This window comes from Dipodomys merriami, unplaced genomic scaffold (assembly GCF_024711535.1).
Source record: "Dipodomys merriami isolate MVZ:Mamm:240054 unplaced genomic scaffold, mDipMer1.0.p SCAF_49, whole genome shotgun sequence".
NCBI classification, from domain to species: Eukaryota; Metazoa; Chordata; class Mammalia; order Rodentia; family Heteromyidae; genus Dipodomys; species Dipodomys merriami.
This window is the reverse complement of record NW_027206057.1, coordinates 7591188-7614663: the sequence shown is the minus strand read 5'-3', so window position 1 is coordinate 7614663 and position 23476 is coordinate 7591188. Positions and strand designations below refer to the sequence as shown.

The window sequence follows — 23476 nt, the reverse complement described above, 5'->3', positions numbered from 1 at the left end:
ATCTCTATACCACATGATGTTTATTTTATGTGGTAGGGTGTTAAAAATAAAAGGAAAGCATTAAAAATAATATATATATGTATATATATATATAAATCCTCTACTTGCTGTGCTTGAATTGCTCAAACATAAAAAAATGATCTCGCACAACAGGGAAGACTCAATATTCAGAACACTAAGAGAACAAGTCACCTTGTCTCTAAGTTAAACTTAAGCCCCACTCACCACTTTTAAGGCCAAAGATGGCATGAGATTTGCTGGTCTGCCACCTACACTGGGCTACTTTCAGAGGTGATATGTATCTCTGCTGTCTGGAGAATGACTGACTTAGGACTTTTTCATGAGGCTGATAGCTCTGGTTGTGACTCCATGCACACATTGGCTCAAACCTGCAACGATGGATTCTGATGGCTACCATGAGAGCTGTGAGCCCTATGTGGCTACTGAGCCCCTGAAGTATCACTCATGCCACTGAAGAACTGACTATATGCATTTAAATTGGGGGGGGGGTAGTACTGGGATTTGAACTTGGGTTATTCATTTTGCTTGCTAGGCTGGCACTCTTACCTCTTGAGCCATCCCCCAGCCTGGATTTTAGCTAGTTATTTTGAAGATGGAGCTCTGCAAATTGGTGTGCCCAGTCTGGCTTTGGACCATCACAATCCTCTGGATCTCAACCTCCTGAATAGCTAAGATTTTGCGCGTAAGCCTCCAGTGCCCAGCTGTAATTTCATTTTCATTTCATAAGATATTTTGTATTAGTCACCTGCAGTTAGTGATTGCTTCACTGAAGACTATGGAAAAAGATGACTTAACCTTCAGCATTTTCACTCACCCCACCCCCTTTCCCGCTGGCAGGTGCCACACAGCTACTGAACAAACTCATACTTTTTAGTACCTGCCTCTCTGGCATGACATGAGCCACTGATCGTAGCAGCAATTTCTATCCCATCCATGGTTGTGTACCAAAGCAAGGCTGCAACAGGCTTGTTGAATGAAAAAAAGTAAATCACTAAATACGCGTTCTCCTCAGGCAAGGGTTTTCCATAATCAATTGCCCCTCACATAATCTTGTTCTCCAACTTTTTAACTCTGGCAAAGAATGGACAGCTGACATAGAATAGGTCATCAGTTTACGAACTCAAGGCCCTATTCTTGGAGACAGATGTTCTACCATTTGAACTACGTCCCTCTTCCCATTCCTTTTTCTTTGTATTTTTTCAGGTATGATCATGGATTTTTTTTTTAATCCCAGGATAGCCTGGATTGTGGATCACCTACTTATGCTTCCGATATTACTGGGATGACAGGCATGTACCAACATGCCCTGCTTTATTTCTTGAGATGAAATCTTTCTAATGTTTTGCTCAGAGTTCATCTTGAACTGTAATCTTCCCAATATCCATCTCTGAATAGCTGGCATTACATGCATATACCACCCTGCCTAGTCTCATTTTCTTACAATCTCTTAAAGGCTGGTCCCAAATACAGGTATCACACACAGTTGACTTGTAAGGCCTCTCTTTTGGCTGACAAGTGGTCACCAACTTGTGGTGTCCTCACATGGTCTTTCCTCTGGGGACATGCACTAGAATTGTAAAATACAGAATGAGACCACCAAAACTGAATATAATACTCACCAAAAACTGTATATAATATATGCTCAGCATGTCTGGGGGACACCCATTCTTGTATGCTGTATGAATTGAAAAAAAATGGCAGAAAGGAGCCACAGCACTGCTCTCTAAACCTTGGTGACTCTATAAACCAGTCCTAACAACAGTCCCCAGATGAGTGACAATGAACAGATGGCCACCAAGAAGAAGAAAAAATGGAGGTGGGATTTGGACCTACTGTTAGGAAAAGTGAAAAGCAATCGCTGCTCCAATGCATGGGAGAGCCTGCCTAAGCCCTGCAAAGACTTCCAGAACACTCTGAGAGGAAAAGATGAGACTGGGTACAAGGAGAAGCCAGGAAAAATGACACTCTGCTAAAGTGGAAGAGGAAAAGATGCACAGAACAGAACATCAGCCTTGTGAGTAAATGGAGCCACCAAGAAGATCAGATATTCCAAGTTCCTAAGTGGCACAGAGGCCACAAATCCGTGGATGGTAAGAACAGGTTTGGCATATAAGCATCACATGATAACAAAATGCCATGGTTATGGTTGTCAAAGAACAGGCTTTCACACAGACATGAGGTTTGCCTCCTCCCCCAGTGCTAAGTAGTCAGTCACATTATCTAGAATGTGGTATAAACTTTCTGTAGGCCTCTGTTTGCTCATCTGAAGCCAGCTCTGTGCTTAGGCACCATCCTGGCCTCCAGGAACTGGGTTTAGTCTAAGAAAAAGACTTGGGACAAATCACTACAGTCCAGTGACTTGGGGTGGTAAACATGGGAATAAAACTGTATAAGCTACAGATACCACATTGAAGAGACATTCTTGGATGTTAAGGAGAATGGGGCAGGTGGAATGGTAGGTGAGAGGCACAGATCCTTTTCCTGGAAAGCTGGGGTGGGGGTGAAATGTGAAATGGGACGGTTCAGAGCAAAGCAAAAGCCTGTCATAGAGCTGGTTTTTATCCAGACCAAGAACCAGACATTTATTTTCTTGCAGCTGAAGCCAAACAAGTCCTTTTTCTCACTGAAGTCTATTTGGGCTATCAACGAGGGGAGCGTGTTAAAAATTTTAGAGCTTATATCCAGAAGATTAAGTGTGTTTACTTTTTCCTCTCACAAGCAAGTTGCATTAGAGCTGAAAAGAGGGTGGCATATTATCTTCTTGTTTCAGTTACACAGTTACAAGTGGAATCAACTATGTTTTAGTTGTCAGATCCAATCAAAGTCACAAGCTAGCTGAGCACTATCTGACATTTTCCTCATTTGACCTACTCTAGATTGCTGAGTTTCTCCAGTGTTTTGTTTCTCCACCCAAATAAATGATAGTTCCTCACGAGACATATCAATACATACAAATCCTTTTGAATTTCTTCTAAATGAAATCTTCCTAAGGATTTCTTCTAAATGAAAACTTTAGTAGGAAAAAGCACTGTATTACATAATACGTATAATTAATATAAGCAATAAAGACATTTGAACCTTCATGTGAAACAGGCTACAGATAGAATGCCTAGGCTGACAGATCTATGGCTGCTATGTGAGATCTGAAAGCAGCCCTCATGGGAATGGTGCCCTCAACCCCAATGACTGTTCCATGCTATAGTATATACTGGCCAGGACTGTCCTGACCAGGATAGGGATCAGAAGTAGCGCTGGCACAAAAATATCTAATTAAGAGCTCTAAGAAATCATTTTGGTTCTACTGATGTTAACTTCAATAAATTTTATGGTTTCATGTGATTAGTTGTCAAGACCAGCATAGTTCAAGGACTCTCTCTAAAAACTACTCCTGAGTAGTCTCAACAAATGAGCCAAAGGAAATGGCCTTCCTTTTAAAAAGCAAGGCAGTTGCCTGGCGCTAGAGGCTCATGCCTGTAATGGTAGCACCACAGACAGCTGAAATCGATGAATTGCAGTTTGAAGCTAGTCTGGGCAAGAAAGTCTGTGAAATTCTTATCTTCGATTAGCCAGCACAAAGCTGGAACTGAAGCTGTGGCTCAAGTGGTACAGCACTAGCTTTGAGCACAAAAACTCAAGATCACCACCCAAGCCCTGAGTTTAAGCCCTAGTACCAACACACACACACACACACACACACACACACACACACACACACACACACACACACACACACACACACACACACACACGATTGTTCTTTTCAATGGCATTCTTCCTCTCCCAGGATAAAATGGATTATAGATAAAAGAACAGGAAGGAAATGGGTGGTGTTTTCCCCCTATGGTTTTAGATTACATAGGGAGTCTATGAGCTAACTCAGGATACATGATAAACATTGTTAGTTATCTTGAGTTCCAGATTTAATACTAGCACATAGTTCATGTTACTATACACTTAGTTGTAAGAATTCATATATTGGCTTTATTTTAGCAACATATGGAATAAGAATAGAGGACCATCTGGAAAGTAATGGAGCAAGGAAGTGGCATGCAACCAGCCACATTCCCACCAGCAAATAAGCAGTACATAACTCTCAGGTGTCTACATGATTGCTCCAGCATATGTTTAAATCATGTCCCTCTCTGCAGTTTGGAGGATTATTCAATTATTGATTAAATAGTGTATTACCAGAAGACATGAGAAACCTTAAAGCATCTAAGTTTCCTTTTATATCTTTGACTTTCGAAAAAAAGTGAAGCACAATTAAATCTAGAAAAACAGAAAATTACGGTGAAACATACCCATATTTCTTATCCAAAGCAATTGGCATTTTTGCTGCAGTCCATACTTTTAGAATTTGTTAGTCGCCTTTCGATCTCTGCTGTGTTTGGTTCATGATTTCAGATCCTTGGACTCTTGGCCCTGTTGCTCTCAGGCCTGAAGCAGCAGAGCACATCATGGTGGAAACACAAGGCAAACAAGAAGCAAAGCAAGAGGGAGGAAGGGGCCACGGTCCCATACCCCTTCTTCAAGAACACTCCCAGTGACCTCACTTCCTTCCACTAGGTCCTCCTCCTCAAGGTTCCATCACCACCCATAGCATCGCCATTGCTAACAACCAAGCCTTTAGCATTTGGGTTTTGTGGAAGGCATTCAAGAATCAAAACCACACAGTAGTATATTTTAAGTGCATATGAGAAATGCACCCTTTAATACAGGTATTAATTTTCTGAGACTAGACTTGTTTTCAGTTGATCAGAACTTCTTTTTAGCCCCCCCCCAAATTGATCTGTCCCAGATGTAAGGAGCCACAAGTTTAATTTATTCTACTTGATCTATAATGCCAGCTGCTGAGTAGCACAAAACTGAGAAATCCAGTTCATTAAGGGATGTCTCTCGGACCTCTGCAAGGCAATCATCTTATCTTGGAATATATTGTAAAGCAATTTAAGAACTTTGCGTACCCAAGCACACTTGACTCAAAAGTCCAGAATACTATCTTTTAAACAATTACTCAAAGATTTCTAATGTTTCTTCAGTTGTTATAGAAAGCACAAGCTTTGTCTTAGCAGATTTATAAACCAAGACATAATGGTTTTCATTTAGTGTGCTTTACTTCAGGGATTCTGTCCAGGCTATGACAAGCCTCAACCTAATCATTTCCCACAACATCACATCATAATGCAAAAGTCAGGCTCTGTGATTAGGCATATTTTCCTTCCAGAGGTTACCATCTTTCCAGACATTAATGTTATTATAATGGTGATAAGAATATCCATATGGTTTTTTTTTCTTCTTCAAATAGCTTTGAATAGTTATGTGCAAATGTTTTCTTAATCTAAATCTATTTTTAACACTCAGTAAATTTCCTTTTGAAAGAAACATATAACTCTCATAAAGTCATGGGCTTTTCCTTAAAGGAAAAGTTCAGTTCTTAATTATTCGGTAATTTAGTTATTAATTATTAAGTAGGTAATTTAGTTATTAATTATTAAGTAGGCATCTTCACTTACCATTGGCTTAGAATATCAATATATTGAGAGTTATTAATACCAATTGTATTCTAATAAATGAGAAACAGAGCAGAAGAAGCTTTATTCCTTGGCCATTCTGATGAATAGGTAATCTCACCCATGACATATTATTTGAGTACATTGGATCTTTCTAAAATAAGAGAACTCTAAATAAAATAGGAGTTAACTACCTTTGGTCTGAAGTTTTCTTGCTATTATCATCTTTCCATATGGGTTTAAAGGAGTGGGAACTAATTTGATTATTTTTCACCTAAACCATCATTTAGATAGTTACATTATACATACACATATTATACATAGAGACACACATAACTGCACTTGGACTCTGACTACACTGAAAATACTTTGTGTCATTGAATAACAGAATCACCTCTTCTCTCTTTCCTCTTTCTTTTCTTCTGTGTTCAGGGAATCATCTTACTGAAAAGAGCCCTTTCTCAGAGGGCTTGAGAATACTCCCCTGTTTGCCTGACAAGGGCAGGCAGAGACCTATTTAATTCCCTTTTTTGCCTCATGGGTTGAAGTATTTATATGGACAACCCGATAAAACACCTGAGACCTTGACCTGGCTGACATTAGTTAAGCCTCTCTTCCCCCCTAAGCTTCTTGAACTTTTACGCTGAGCCACACACAGCACAGACACCCTCTTCAACCACACTCCCCGCAAGACTACTCCCAAGACAAGACTGAACTAGCTGCAAGAGCCTCTGTGGATCTCCACTCACCTATGCAAGTGTCTTCCTCACCTCTTTGCCTGTCCCTAGAAAGAGAAATCCTTTTTGCCTAGCCTTTGACATCCTTGTACAGCTCATGGTAGGTGCATTCTATTACTGTTGTCCCTTTCTCCTTGTTCTGAAAAATCATTTCAGAATAAATCTTTTTGTCTAAATCTGGATTTTATTTGTTTGTGTATGTACATATGAATCTATGTGTGCATACTACACATACATATGCATTTAGAGGCAACACTGTAGTAGAGGTATAACAATGCCAAATTTTAAATCCACTACAGATCTATTGTAATGAAAACAGCTTGGTACTGGCACAAAAACAGGCCTGAGGGAGAATGGAACAGAAGAGCCAGAAATAAACATATAGACCTGTAGCCATTTAATATTCAATAAAGGAGCAAAATACAAAGGCTAGAAGAAAAATAGCATCTTCAACAAATGATGCTGAGAAAACTAGATATCCACATGCAGAAAACTGACTGGACCTTTATCACCTTGCTCCAGCATCAATTCAAAATGGATCAACAACCTCAATGTAAGACCTGAAAACATGAAACTATTACAGGAAGAAGCAGGAGAAACATTAGGACTTTCTGAGTAAAGATCAAGAAGCAATAACAAAATGCTGAAATAAGGATACAGGTTGACCCATTGTAACAATGAGATGTACATGACACTATGTTGAAAACAAACTTCACAACTTCAAAGGGGGGGGCAGGGAGGGAGGAGCTGTGGAGGTGGGAAGGGAAGGGAGGGTGGGGTAAACATAAAGGAGGAGGTAACAATGCTTAATGGGAAATGTTTACCTTACTCATGTAACTATAACCCCTCTGTACAGTATTTTTACAATAAAAAATATAAAAATGATCAAAAGGCACAGTAAATCAAAGAAAGACTTGATAAATGGGATTGTATCAAACTAACAGTTTGAGCACAGGAGAGGACATAGCCAACAACTAAAAAGCCTACTGAATGGGACAATTTTTGCCAGCTACACATCAGATAATGGCCTAATACCCAGAATGTAGAGAAAACTGGACAGATTTTTGATATTTTCTAATAAGTAAATTTGGTAGCTGTTATCATATTTTTCTAGCCATTGAACAATAAGGTAAGAAGAGCAGCTTGTATCTGTAAAACCTAAAAGGATGACAATAAACTAGAATGCACAATTTTGTTAACAAAGAATTACATCCAAATCACCTTAACTAAAGCTCACCTCAGTCTAAGAATCTGTGTATTAAAAACAGATTTTCCCTGAAGCAAGTTTCCCCAAGAGAGAAGGGAGACCTTCAATAACTTCACAAGTTGGAGCCCACTCCTCTGGTCTGTGTAAATCTATTCATTAGGATCCAACCACTTTTGAATTATTCAGAATCATTATAAAATGCTGCTTTCATCTGAAAAAAAGGGTACACCTCCAAGAGACTAAATTTAGTCCTGCTGGAGATAAAGTGGCGTGTGCTCCCATAATCATGTCAACAGCCTGGCTTTTATCTTTACTAAACTCTAGGGCAGTACACAGCTGGGACAAAGCCACCTATGGCAGAAATCTAGAGACCATGGAACCAGCCTACTTTATTGCTGAGAAGTATTAATGTTCTGTCTGGATTGTTCTATATTGCTGAATAAGAGATGTTGAAAATAATATATCTTTGAAACTTGTAGTTTTTTACCATTATAAATACATTAATTGTAGTTTTTTACTTTTGAGGTAACTGGGATTTGAACTCAAGGATTAGCAGCAAGTACTACAGCCACACTCTCAACCCTTTTAAGTTTATAGTTTGTTTCTCAAATAGCATTTTTTTTCCATGCCAATCTCAGACCACAATCCTATCTGTTTCCTCCTTAGGTAGCTGGGATTATGGATATGCACCATGATGCCTAGCCTTTTTGGTTTTGGTTTTTGAGACAAGGTGTATTAGCTCAGGCTGGCCACGAACTGACTTTCCTTCTGTCTCTGCCTTCTGAAAGCTGGGATTGCGAATGTGCACTACCATGCCTGGTCTATTAGTCTTTTTTTATTAAGAATTTGTCCATTTTAATAACACAAAAATTCTGTATTATACAACTTTTTCATCTCTTTCCTCTCTTATTCTCTCTGCATCTTTTCAGCTTTCAAGTACAGAAATACCTCAAAAACCAACCTTAACATAGCCTTTTCTGCAACCATTAGCTGTCAAATGAATATATTCACATGGATATAAAACAAAGCCATGGATTAATGTTTAGGAGGTAAGGGATATAATTCAATTGCAATTAGCGATATGATTTACAATCAAATTTGCTACAATAGTAAATTAGGTATGAGGCTAAAGAGTGATAATTAAATGATCAAGGCAGAAATTTTAGAACATCCTGAACCATGCTGAGAGTACGCTGTATACTCACTTTGATTTGTTTCCTTTCCATCATCATATGTAGATTGTTTTGGCAGCCACACTCTAGTATCAAGATATAAGGCAGGGCTATGGGACTCCACAAATTGCTAAAGACTAGAACTTTCTCTGACAAGGTTGGATCCCATGGTACCTTCTCTTAGTGTCATAAGTTCTCTGGTAAGGCCTCTCATCAATGACAAATTTAACATTGTCACCAGGCTGTCAGCTCCAGAAGACATATTTTATTTACAAATACAGGTGGCAAAGACCAGCATAAGCAGGGATTTATTAAGTTGATAAAATTGGTTTCACTAAAAATAAAATAGTAAAATAGTTTGCTAGTTGGTACTGGTGGTGCTTGCTTATAATCTCAGCATTCCAGAGGTTGAAGTAGAAGTATCTCAACTTTAAGGCTAATCTGGGATACATGGAGGGACTCTCAATAATATTATATTAATAATATGATATATAATATGATATATAATGTAATAACTGCTAATATGGGTTAGAAGAACCTTTTATGCATTATAATGCCTCATTTATAACATATTGGCATGGAAACAAATTAAATTTCTAGAGGTAGGAGAGAATTTTGTGTCAATAAGCCAAACAATAACAAGGGTTTACCATATGTCTCAAAGTACCTTATCAAACACCTCGCCCAGGATAAATATAGCAGTAGTTCATAGCATATCCAGAACAGATGCTCTGCCTTGTAAACAGACACTTCCCACTTCATTATCATACAACTAATAGTAATTTAGGCATGAGATTTGAGTTGTTTTTCTAGCTATGTTCAATCCACTCTCCTGCCACCTGTCTTCTTCCCAGTAACCAAGGACAGGCACAAAAAAGTTCAGGTCACAGGCAAGTCAAGGACTTGTTAGGCCAAGTAAGACTGTAACAGCTGCCACTAGAATCAGAGTTTTTAGTTTGGGCCTCAGTATTATTGTCCTCTTTCAATTACAATCACTAAATGTTTCAAACATGAAAGATAATGTTGTCAAGGCAGGTGCCGGTGGCTCATGTCTATCATCCTAACTATTCAGGAGGCTGAAATCTGAGGATCGCCATTCAAGGCCAGCCCAGGCAGGAAAGTTTATGAGACTCTTATTTCCAAATAACTGCCAGAAAACCAGAAGTGGCGCTGTGACTCAAGTGGTAGAGTGCTAGACTTGAGCTGAAGAGCTAAGGGACAGTGCCCAGGCCCATATCCAACAAGCCCCACAATCAACCAACCAACAAACAAAAAAGATAATGCTGTAAAAAATCCAACATAATTTTAAAAACATTTGAAAGTAAAAAAATTTAATTAATTTTCTCTTTTAAAGTGAAAATTTTTTACAATCAGTGTACCCTAGAGAAGCTGCAGATTAAGTCAACACCAACATGTCTTTCACTAGACATTTTGACACAGTCAGTCAAACAATTCTAGAAATTCTTCAGCTGGCTACACAGGTGAACAAAGATAGGTCCTGGAAAAGTAACTGTTGATTCAATCTGTTCTGTACAATTTGCTGTTTACTGTAGGACTCTTAACCAACGAAGGGTAGCAGCTTTATTTTCAGGACAGAACTTCTGTGAACTGCAAACTAAATTCTATTATCATAGCTTCTGCAACATTGTTTAAGCAGTCTCAATGCAGGACAGCTTTGCAGAATGAGAATGTAAAAAATCACTCTGTTCCTAATGAGATGTATGAGAAACTATGTTGAAAACAAACTTTACAACTTGAGGAGGGGGAGGGGGGGAGTTGGAGAGGTGAGACGGGAAGGGATGGTAGGGGAGAAACAAAAGAGATAATAATGCTCGATAGGAAATGTACTCATTACCTTGCTCATATAACTGTAACCCCTTTGCACAGTATCTTTACAATAAAAAATATATATTAAAAAAGATCATTCTGTTCACAAAAATTACCAATAGGATGCCCCATGTAGATCATCCCATCTGGAAACAATGATCTGGAAAGGAGAAAACAGCAATGGGAGGGATCATTGAAAACTCAAAGTGGGAAAACTGAAGTAAGAATAGTCAGTCCACGCTGCGCACTGGTGGCTCATGCCTGTAATCCTAGCTACTCGGGAGGCTAAGGATTACAGTTTAATGCCAGCTTGGGCAGGAAAGCCCGTGAGACTTTTATCTCAAATTAATTATCAAAGTACTGGAGCAAAGGTGGTAGAGTACCAGTAAGAAAGCTGAGCAAGAGTGCAAAGTACTGCATCTAGGCCCTGAAAATGGCAAAAAAAAAAAAAAAAAAAAAAAAAGAAAAAAGAAAAAGTGTCAGTAGGGTTTTTTTAAAATAGTATTATGGGTTAAAAAGATAAAAGTAAACCCTCTGGAAAAGAGGACTTGCCTGTAGAAAGATTTACACTACTGATACATTCTTTGACAAAAGGCCCATACATTTGAGAAAGAATATGCTGTTGTACTACAGAAAAGAAATGAAAATAAGGTATTTCATATAATGATAAAATGTGGAACACCTTGAGGACGTTAGTATTTATACAGCCTAACCACATTTTAGTTAAGAAACTTAGCCCCAAGGAAGATGAGAATTTAAAAAATTATATTGCATATAGTTAGTTGTGGATTTCTAGACTCACAGCCTAATGCAATACATTATTCAATTTAGATAATCCTAAAATAAAACAGAAGACAATTTATAGCCTCCAATTTTACTTTCTATGTATCATTAGAAAGTGCTTCCTTTAGATGTAGCTGAATTAAAAGTTTAGTTTAAACCCCTTGAATGATCACTCGTCAAAGTCTGTGACTGAAACACTCATCAACCTTAATCCTAAAGAGGCTCTTTTCTCCTCAGGAACCCAAGCAGGGAAGCCAGAGCAATGGATTGATTCATCTTTCCTTTCTAAGTAAGCTCAGGTTTCCATTCCAAGAAAAATGGTTACAGGATTCTGCTCTAAGAGCTTAGGTTATCAAGGATGGATCAGGGGTCTGAACAGCAGCACTACCCGTAATTATGCAGAAAGGGGCACGAGGAAGTAACAGAGCTTCTCTGGAGACGTGGCTTTGAAACTTGCTCTATCTCATCAAGCTGTTGTGACTGTAATCCCAGTTGAAGGATTGCTTCATGTCTAGAAGTTTAAGACCAAGCTGGGAAACATTTTGAGACTATCTCAAAATAAAGTTTAAAAAGGGATAGGGGTGGTAGAGTACATACCTAGCACACAGAGCATATATATATATATGTGTGTGTGTGTGTGTGTGTGTGTGTGTGTGTGTGTGTGTGTGTGTGTGTGTGTGTGTGTGCGTGTGTGTGTGTGTGTATGCACATATGTATGTGTGTACGTATGTCTGTTTGTTTATTCCTGGGTTCCATTTCTAGTTCTGAAATAACTAGATAGGAAGAGAGGAAGGGAAGGAGGGCCACTATAATCTGCAGACTAAAACCCAATGAGGAGCACCCTGTCCAAGAGATACTATAGGAAACTACCTGGGTTCTCAGGGGTTCAGGGTGTGGTCCTCTGCTGTGGTATGTTTATTGTTCTCTTTATCTTCATGATTTCAATGACATCTTTTCAAGAGCTTAACCGTGTCTATTCACTCAGTGGCAATGAGGCTCAAGGGAGCAAATTCATGGTAGCCAATCTCCCAGGAGACAGACCAGTAAAAAAGGAAGTTAACCGCTTCATTTACAAAGTGTAAAGTGACTGATATGCCAGATAGAGGGGACATGTCACTCTGTAGACTCATTCCGTTTCTACTAGAAAAGTATATTCAAGACACCAGGCTGAGAACAGAGATCCTTGATGAACATTGAGAGTTACCAGTCTAAAGTTACACTTGGTTTACCATACTGCACTGTAGGAACATACTTCCATCATGACTGGAATACTCTATGGGCCTTGACACACACTGAAAGCCCTCAATGCATACAATCTATTATTATGTTGATCTATGAATATTCTCACAGTATAGCAGAGTGGGCTGACAGCACGGGCTTTGGAGTTAAATTATTGCTTTATCACTTACCCCCTATATATGCCATTGGGAAGAATACTTGACCTCAGTTCCCCTAACTGTAAAATGGGGATATAAACAAGTAACTTTACGATGTTATCCTTTAAAGTTAGTTATGTTGTTGAGTGCAAATCACTTAGCTGACCATTATAAGCACAGAATACTCATTATTACTAATTTAAGTAATGAACATTCACATAACATTTTTATATGTCAGGCTTTTTTTTTTAATATGAAGAACTGACATCTGGTAGGTTATATTCACCAAGACATGATTCCCCTATCAAATCAGGCTTGACCATTTGCCTTGCTTGGGCCAATCAAATGTGAGTGGAAGGGACATGTGACACCATTCAGAAGAAGTTACAGGGTCTTGCCATGTAGCCCAACTTTGCCTCTTGAGTGTTGAGATCATAGGTATGTACCATTATTCCTGGCTCTGGACAGAAACTTTCAAAGCCAATGCTTTAGAAGCATTCGTAGAGATGGAATTTCCAGTAGTCTGGGTTCCTGAGTGGCTCTTAGTGATCTGGGAGGGACATGCAATATAAGCAAGAAATACAACACCATTTTCACACACTGATTTTTTTTTTTAACCACATTCAGCTGTCCACATCATCTGAGGAAACAAAAGGGAATTTCCAGGACCACACAGAAATTGTCTGGATCTAGCCTGACACAGCTTTATGCTCCCCAGTAGCTGACAGTAACATCAGTATTAACAACTGTTTATTATTAATGTGTTATCTGTGTGTAGCCTTAATAAAGAGTTGTATTTTCCTGGATAAACTGGTTCAGGAGGAAGCTTACGCCTTTCTCCCACTTCTACTGCCACAACAGGGAGAGCTTCCAGAGACACCAATGGAAAAACTCAGCGGATAGCATGGATGGCAATGGACACGCCTCTTCCTTCACCTTCAGATCAGCCTCAGCGGTAGGTACGTTCACCCTTCAACGTGACTACAAGGAAAGCCTGGCTTGGTCCTCCCGTAAAAGTTCCCCCACATACACAAGCATTTCAAGGGATAACTTTAAAAAAATCTATGACCATTCAGTTGAGGGCAGTCCCATTCCCATTTTGTCTTTCAGAACAACGAATATCTGTTTCAAAATTTTCCATTAACCTGTAACCTTGTGTCCATTATTTTCTTCACTCTCATCAGTGAGCAGAATGTCAAAAATGCCTGCTGGCTCTGTTAAAAAGCATTTGACTACACTGACATCCGTGTAATTTCAGAGCTGTGAGATCCTGATATCTGAGGCCCCAGTGGGGGTCAGAGATACAAGAAGCCCAAGAGAAGTGAGAAACTTCAGCTTCTGATCTTCCCAAGGAAAATAAAATGCTGCTGAGGTCAATGCAAAGGGAATATAAGCTTAAGCAGTGACAAAAAGCCAAAGAGTTAGATGGAAAATATATGTCATTTCTACTAAGCTAAAATCTATGTGTGGCTTAGGTTTGCACACACTGGAATACATTGCATTATATGCTAGAAATCCATTCAGAGAAAAGTATAAATACATAGTTAATAGAAGCAACCATTGGCAAAATTACAGTTTCACCCAATTTTTATTTACTGTATGCTGTTCAACTAGTAATCAATGGACTTCATGAATAACAAGACAGTCGCTTCTTAGCCCTTTTAGATCTCCCTTTATCTCTAACAAGCACCTACAGCATAGCATTTCCATTATTAGAAAATATTTACTAACTAAATTTCTTCATTATTTTAGGTATATCTACTTCATACTTGTCCAGCCTGTTAAAATTGATTTTTATGGATATTTTTAAATGCAAAAGTAAAAGAATTTAGTTCCTTAAAATAGCCATAACAAGCCAAGTTAGAAAAAAAGTGTAAATATACACTTATTTGTATACGTGTATCTTTACTTGTGAATTTGTAAGCTAAATTTAGCTCCCACATTTAAGGGAAAATATATCTTTTCTCTCTCTCTGAGCTTAACTTACTTTACTTCACCTATTTTCCCTAATATTTCCATTTCTTTACAAATTATACAATATCATCTTTTATAATGGATGAGTATATTCCATTGTGGATAGATACAACATTTTCTTGATCCATTTATCCACTAAGGGACACCCTTGGCTATAATGAATAGTGCTACAATAAACATGGCTGTGCTGGTTGTTTTACTGTATCCTGGTTTGTAATCTTTTAGGGAAATGCCCAGGAGTGGAACTGCTAGATCACAGCCTTCAGAATGAGAGATTTTTTTCCCAGCTACATATCAGACAATAGGGGCGCCAGTAGCCTATGCCTGGAATCCAAGCTACTCAGGACGCTGAGATCTGAGGATCCTGATTCAAAGCTTGCCTGGGAAGGAAAGTCCATGAGGCTCTTATCTCCAATAAACTACTCAGAAGAAGCCAGAAGTGGTGCTATGGCTCAAGTGGTAGAGTGTTAGTCTTGAGCAAAAATACTCAGAGACAATTCCCAGACCCTGAGTTCAAGCCCCAGGCTGATAAAAACTGAGAAAAGCAAAAGAAAACACATCAGACAATGGCCTAATATCAAGAATGTACAGAGAACTTAAAATAAACCCTTACAACACCTGGGGCTAATGAGCTAAAAATAATCTTCTCAGAAGAAGTAAAAATGGCCAATAGACACATGAAGAAATGCTCAACATTTCTGGCTGTAAAGGAAATGCAAATCAAAATAACATGAGGATTCCACCTCCCTCTAGTTAGAATGGCAGATGCTGGAGAGGATGTATCCAAAAGGGAAACCTAATACACTGTTGGGGGGAATGTAAACTTGCTAAACCACTCTGGAAAGCAGTATGGAGATTCCTCAAAACATTAAACGTAGACACACAGCTCTCATCACACATCAACACATCAGAGTCTTGATTTACACTTCACAGCCTCCAGAACTGTGAGAAAGAAATTTCTACCAATACATCACTTAGTCTCGGGTATTTTCTTATAGCAGCATAGACTATGACACAAACCATTTTTGAAAGACATTCTGAAGGAATGTTAGATGAAAGGAATCGTTAGAGTGGGAGGGTGGGATGGAATGGAGTTATCTCAGTCCAGTGACTATGCTGGAAAGGTATTGGACACTGAAAAGGCAGTATCATAGCATCCCAAATGAACACATCAGCTATTAAAGGAATTCAATTTTGCGTACAACAGCGAAAAAGAAAGACAAGGGAGAAGAAAACCACTAGTACAGTTGGATATAGACACATAAAGTATAGGGGAATGCAAAGCATCAGCTAGTAAATTCCTACCAGAGCCCATTGTGATACTAGAATATGATTTAAAGGAAAAGCACATCTACATTGGCTACATGATGTCAGCCTCTTGCCAAAGTCTACAGTAAGATCTCTGGGAAAATTTGGACATTGGAATGAAATTGTAAAATTACTCATCTTTCTTTGAAATTTTTTTCTCCAGCTTAATTACTTATTAATATTAGATTTTTATAATACAGGGATACAAAGAAACACAAACAGGAAATGATCGGTTTCCTCAAAAGCCAGGGGCCCTTCTGCCACTCTATGGTACCACCCAGCATGCACTGGGACACATTTCTTAGTTTTACCACATCCTCTCTTATTTACACCAGGGAAATTAAACTGGAATTATTTTTAGAAACACAGACTCATTATTTAACTAGTATTAGCAAAATTGCACTGTATTTCTGTAGTCTGCATAGCATATCTGTTCAAATCACGTATGAAGAAAACTTGGGAAGTGAGCAAAGTTTTACAGCTGAACCCTGTCATGTCCTATTAATTAATGATAATGTCTTACCAAGGTGGCTATTCCTAACTTAAACATTATTTAAGACTTTTATGGAAAGACTTAGCAAAGCTCTGAAATATCAATAATAAGATTGGAGAAGCCCTGAGGAAGGAAGCATTCTGACTAAGACACGAGAACTCAGGCCAGCATCTTAGAGAGAGCTCTTCTTAGAGCAGCCACTGGGATGCAAGTCTCTCACCGAGCCCACACTCTTTCCTCTTGGCTAACAATTCAAACCCAAGAAGGTTCATCCATCCAGTTCCTGGCGGGGAAAAAGGTACCTGAAGAATAGACCAACCAAACCAAATGCCAGGGTGTTAAAAGGTCTCCAATGAAATATATGAACTTGGAAGAGTTCAGTATTCTTCTATACAAGCTGACATCACGGCCAGCAGGTAGTCTATGAGGTAGAGTAACAGAAGATTAATTCTGTTGACAGAGCTTTTGCTCTGTCCTGAGATGATTTGTTTGCTCAGTCACATCCTGAAATCAGCTCCTGTCACTAAAGCACACAGACTGCAGAAAGTTAGGTAGGCATAAGTCAAAACCTAACAAAGAAGCATAAAAACAACTACAGAAGTCTGAAAACCAAACACCTTGGAGGCAAATACTAAGTAGCAATAGATGTAGACACTATGCTTCGTCACTGAGATCCTCGTAGGCATTTTCTTGCTTGTTTCTCATAAAAATCCAGGTTCAGGCATCATCACACCATGCTCAGGGAGACTGAACAGCCCTGAACCACTGTCCAGCCATCTACACACAGATCCACCCTCATCCCGGCCATAGGCTGTCTTCTCATGTAGCTGGAGCCTTAGAGGAGGCAGGCTGGTCTAGTAGTTAGAACCACGGGTATTTTTAAACCATAGGTTTTAAACCTCAGCTGTGCCATCTACTAGCTGCACAATTACATAAGAAACTTCAACTTTCATAAGCTCCAATTTCTTAATCTGTAAAATATGGACAGACATGTGGGTCATGTGGACAGACATATTCTCTCAGGACTACACAGTTGGTGAGGGAGAAGGGGAAAATGTATATAAAGTACCTAGTCTTAAGTAATGGTCACATGTTAAGTGCTCAAGTAATTGATGCCTATTACTAGCTATATTAGTTATATGTCTTCCTTCCTTTGCAGACTAGCCTTGGAAGCCTAATCTATCTATCTATCTATCTATCTATCTATCTATCTATCTATCTATCTATCTATCTATCTATCTATCTATCTATCTATCTATCTATCTATCCATCCATCCACATATCTATCCATCCATCTATGTATCTATCCATCCATCTACATATCTATCCATCCATATACCTATCTATCTTTCTTTCTTGCTTGCTTCACTTATTTTTATGCTTTTGGGATTTGAATTCAAGGCATTGCACTAGATAGGCAAGTGCTGTACTACTTGAGTCATGCCCTGGCCCTTTATATTAGTTTATTTTTTAGACAGGTTTCATACCTTTGCCCAGGTTGGTATCAGATACAAATCCTCCTGCTTATACCTCCCTCATAGCTGAGATTACATATTTAAACCACCACACTGGTTTATTTATTGAGATTCAGGGTCTAACTTTTTGCCCAGGTTAACCTTAACCTGCAGTCTTCCAAATTTATACCTCCCAAGTAACTAGGATTTTAGAAGTGGGCCTTTATTTTTTCCAAGTCTTTCCATTTCCTAACAAATGGGGCAGTGTGTATATATACCACATTTTCTTGATCCATTCATCTACTGAGGAGCATCTGGGTTGGTTCCGTATCTTAGCTATGGTAAATAATGCTGCAATAAACATAGTTGTGCTGGTCTTATTTGTAAACATTTGGGTAAATGCCCAAAAGTGGGATTGCTGGGTCATAGGCGAGCTCTATGTGGAGTCTTTTGAGGAACCTTCATACTACTTTCCAAAGTGGTTGGACAAGTTTACACTCCCACCAACAATGAAGTAAGGTTCCCTTCTGTCCACATCCCCTCCAGCATATGTTGTTATTAGAATTCTTGATTTTTGCCCTTCTACCTGGGGTGAGGTGGTATCTCAATGTTGTTTTGATTTGCAATTCTTTTATGTCTAGGGAGGTTGAGCATTTCTTCATGTGTCTATTGGCCATCCTTCTTTCTTCTTCAGAGAAGTTTCTCTTTAAGTCATTAGCCCACTTGTTTATTGGTCAGTTGTTTGTTTGAGGATTTGTTGTTGGGGGATTTAATTTTTTGAGTTCCAAGTATATTTTAGTATGGCTAGTGAAGATCTTCTCCCAATCCGTGGGCTTTCTATTGATCTTGCTAGCTATGTCTGCCATGCAGAAGCTCTGCAACTTCATGCAATCCCATTTGTCCAACTTTTCTTTGATTTGTTGTGTTTCCTGGTCTCTATTAAGAAAATTTTGGCCTGTGCCATGGAGACCTAGGGTTTCTCCTATTCCATCCTGCAATGTTTTCAGACTGTCTGCTTTGACTCGAGGTCTTTGATCCATTTGGGGATGATTCTGGTGCAGGGTGATATATAAGGATCTAGCTTTAGTTTTCTACAAGTAGTTAACCAATTTTGCCAGCACCATTTACTGAAGAGGCTGTCTTTCTTCCATTCTATTTTATTTAGCTCCCTTATCAAAGATTAGATGGCTATAGGTCTGTAGATTCATTTCTGGGTTTTCAATTCCATTCCATTGGTCCTGAGGTCTGTTCTTGTGCCAGTACCAAGCTGTTTTGATTACTATGGCTTTATTAAGTGAAGTAAGCCAAGCCCAAAGAAACATAGGTCTCATGGTTTCCCTTATTTGCAATATCTAGTATATGTATGAGTCAAGCAGAAAAGGTCAGATGAGGTGATGTTAGGAAAATGAACCCTAAGATATGTATTTAAATGATTTTTTTCTTTCATGCATTTGTTTCTAACTCATTTATAAGATTATTTCTTTGTTGCTTTGTATGTCCCTCCCCCACTGATAACCCCTGCTTTCACTGTATTTGATGTCGGTATAATTTGTGGAAGGGAAGGGGAAAACAAGTCGTTTAAATAAGGATACAGGTGAACCTGTCGCAACAATGAGAAGTACAAGTTGTCATGTCAAAAAACGAACTTTACAACTTTGGTGTGGGGGGGGAGGGTTGGTTGGGTGGGTGGGTGGAGGCTGGGAAGGGATGGGAAGGGTAAACAAAGGAGGAGGCTACAATGCTTGATAAGAAATGTACTCACTATCTTGCCTATGTAATTGTAACCCCTCTGTACAGTATTTTCACAATAAAAAAAAAAGAAGTGGGCCTTTATGCCCAGCCAACAGGTAATATTCTGGTAATATTTTGGAATACTCATATCCCTAACACCTTTCCTGGTAATTGGTACAAGCCAAGTAAATATCTGCCAAACAGAAAGTTTGTATCAGCTTCAGTCTGCTGTTTTAGACTCTGGAATTAGAACAGGCTCTTTTTCCAGTGCTATAGACCTAGCTCAACTTTACCCCTTAAACAAGCAAAGCCTGTCTTCTCCCACAGTGTCTGGCATCCAAGTCCAGGTCTGTATCTATGCACCATTTATCTCCAATGCCAACTAAGAACACAGTAGGAGCTTAAGAAATATCTGGGAGGAATTTCAACTGGCATATGTAACATGTCTTACATGTCAGCCAGCACTTTCACACAGACATGTATAACCCCTCTGCATGTCATGTTAAATACATGGGTTCTGGAGCCCAACTACCTGGGTTCAAACCTCAACTCTACCCATACCACCTTGAGAGAGCATCCAGTGCCTCAATTTTATCACCTGTAAGAATGACAGTGGTTTGGGGTTATGCAACCAAAATTTTAATTCATATAAATCTCCTAAGACATCACCTGACATGTAGGGGGTGTTCTTTAAATACATAGGTCCCATGGTTTCCCTTATTTGCAATATCTAGTATATGTATGAGTCAAGCAGAAAAGGTCAGATAAGGTGATGTTAGGAAAATGAATCCTTAGATATGTATTTAAATTTTTTTTTCTTTCATGCATTTGTTTCTAACTCATTTATAAGATTATTTCTTTGTTGCTTTGTATGTCCCTCCCCCACAGTATAACCCCTGCTTTCACTGTATTTGATGTCGGTATAATTTGTGGAGGGGAAGAGGAAAAACAAGTCGTTTAAATAAGAATACAGGCGGATCCGTTGCAACAATGAGAAGTACAAGTTGTCATGTTGAAAACAAACTTTACAACTTTGGTTGGGTGGGGGAAGAGATGGGGGGGAGGCTGGGAAGAGATGGGAAGGGTAAACAGAGGAGGAGGCTGCAATGCTTGATAAAAAAATGTACTCATTATCTTGCCCATGTAATTGTAACCCCTCTGTACAGTATGTTCACAATAAAAAATATTAAAAATAAAAAATACCAGAATTATTAATTTTGTTTGTGGTTTTTCTCCCATCACATTATCAATTATTCCAATACCTAAATATTTCTCCTTTTGTGTAAGAAATGACAAAAATGCTATCTTTTTTTGAAATCCCAAAATTAATTTGCAAAAGAGAGTAAATCATAATCTTAAGAACTGATTTCCAAAGCTAGTTGGAAAAGTAAGTTTATGTTTAGGTATTCTTCTTAAAATAAAGACCCTAAATATTCCCCAGATATTGTGCAGTATAAAGTTCTCCCAAATCTCTCATACTGGAAACTTCACAGCAGTATTTGGTGTTATTCTTTCCATAGGAACAACCATATTGGATTTAGCAGAAGTATTTCAGGGAAAGAACACACACACACACACACACACACACACACACACACACACACACACACACACACACACACACACACACACACACACACACACACACACACACACACACACACACACACACACACACACACACACACACACCCCACATGGCAATGGAATTAGGTCTCACATACTGTTCTCTGTCTCCACCACAGACCTCACTGCACCATTAGGACAAAAAGTGGGCCCACCCAGCTGCATCTTTTCATCTCTTGGAACATGAATCTGGTGATCAGGCCAGATATTACTTAAAAATCCAGTGAGCATGTTACCCCACTGTGTTTCTCTCCAAGTGGAAGAGAGCTCAAGAGTTATAAAGGCAAAGGGGGCATCTACCTTCAATACTGTGATGTTCCAAGCAAAGCTCTCAGATGCCTTGTTGAGTTTTCTTCCTTTCAAGCCTTCCTTTGCTCCCAGATTATGAAGTTCTTCATGGTACTCCATCCCTTTGATAAGAGAGCACATAAATATTAGTATAAACTATGGGAAAAATGGGCATTGTATTATGAAAATATTGTCAGTAAAATGTAATTTCACATTCTTTTTTTTTGATGCTTTGACAGGATATATTCTAAGATAGCAAACACTATCAGATTGGATTAATAGTTAGAGAATCAAAAACAGACCCAAACTTTTATCATTTGGGCTATGAAAGTAGATAAAGAAAAAAGAAGCAGAAGAGAAGGAGAGAAAAAGAGAGGGAGAGACAGGAAGACAGAGATAGAGATAGAAACAGAGACAGAGTCAAAGACAGAGATAGAGACACACAGAGAGGACTTTTTTTTTAATTTTATTTTATTTTATTTGAGAACATACTGTACAGAGGGGCTACAATTACATGGGCAGGATAATGCATACATTTCTTACCAAGCATTGCAGACAGAGAGGACTTTTCTAAATGAGTATTCAGTAATGACACAAGCCTAGTTTCCATCTCCTCCCAAGTTCTTCCTTGGAACATGCATTCCAATAAAAGTTTTATCAATACAAAGCTCTGGTTGAGTCCATCTTGGGGCTGAGTGCTTTGAGGTTCCCAACTCAAATGATGCTTTCTCAGTGCTTATCTTGGCACTGGGTACTGATGTTCATGCCTGCCATCCTACCTACTTAGGAATGGAGATCTAAGGATCATTTTTCAGTTAGTCTGGGCAGAAAAGTCCTGGAGACCCCATCTCCAAAATAACCAGAAATAAGCCAGGATGGATATGTGAATCAAATGGTAGAATGCCAACTGAGCAAGCATGAGATCCTGAGTTCAAATTCTGGTACCAAAGAAGACAAGATGAAAAGTTAAGTGGGTGCATGTTGTGCTTTGCTTCATATGAGAATCAGGAAATGTACCTGCTACCTTATTTTTATTTTTTAAATTAAGATTGAAAGCATTCATTGTCATCTAGATCCGAGTCCCAATAGGATAATTACTAATAAAAAATAAAATGAAAAACTCCAAAACATCATTTAAGTCATTTAAAATAATTTCACATTCTTATCCCCTCATTATTTCTAAATCTTCAAATTGAATTCTTGTTTTCTTTCTTTCTTTTTTTTTCTGCCAGTTGTGGGCCCTTAACTCTGAGCCTGGGCACTGGCCCTCTGCTCTTCAGCTCAAGGCTAGCGCTCTAACACTTGAGCCACAGTGCCAGTTCTGGCTTTTTCTGCTTATGTGGTGCTGAGGAATCGAACCCAGGGCCTCATGCATGCAAGGCAAGCACTCTACCACTGAGCGACCTTCCCAGCCCCCAGACTGAATTTTTAATTTGCACTTTATGCATCCCATCAAACAGTTATCCACAGAGAGGGAAACAAGTATAATACAGGCTAATTACCTTTTAAACAACCAGGGTAGAAACAAAGACATGAGAAACTAAGAAGCAAAGCCTTCCAACAAGTGTTATTTTCCTTGCATATCATCTGTCTGGGCTGTGTATGAAGGGTGTGGTGTGCAAGGACAACCATATATTAAGGGTGCCCTCACACACATGTATAAAAACAAGCCCCAGGGCACACATAGATGACCAGCAGTCATTAGTAAACATTCACTGCAAGTGAAAGACTTTTTAAGAAATATAATTTCTGAAGACACTCAAGTATTTCAGAACTGGGAATGGCCTTTACGTTTTCTTATTTAACTCTATCTCCACTTGAGCCTGAATACCATGGAAAGTATTATCATCACCCGTGCAGGGCTACCAATTGCATCCTCTTCTGGACATTTTGTTCTGTCCTTCAGGAGGAGCTATGATTGATACCAAGCCAATCTTTCCCCTGGAACTTCTATGCCTCAGTGCTAACT

The 23476-nt window shown here is 38.9% G+C and overlaps 1 protein-coding gene across 8 annotated transcripts in view; it reads right to left on the bottom strand.

The window, feature by feature from the left end:
• Positions 1 to 23476, bottom strand: part of Plcl1 (phospholipase C like 1 (inactive)) — a 365678-nt gene that overhangs the window by 16785 nt on the left and 325417 nt on the right. For all 8 annotated transcript variants that reach the window (XM_069995731.1, XM_069995727.1, XM_069995728.1 and 5 more), the window contains one exon: positions 21520 to 21629. In XM_069995731.1, the coding sequence (XP_069851832.1) occupies positions 21520 to 21629 (110 nt within the window). The remainder of the gene's footprint in view (positions 1 to 21519; positions 21630 to 23476) is intronic.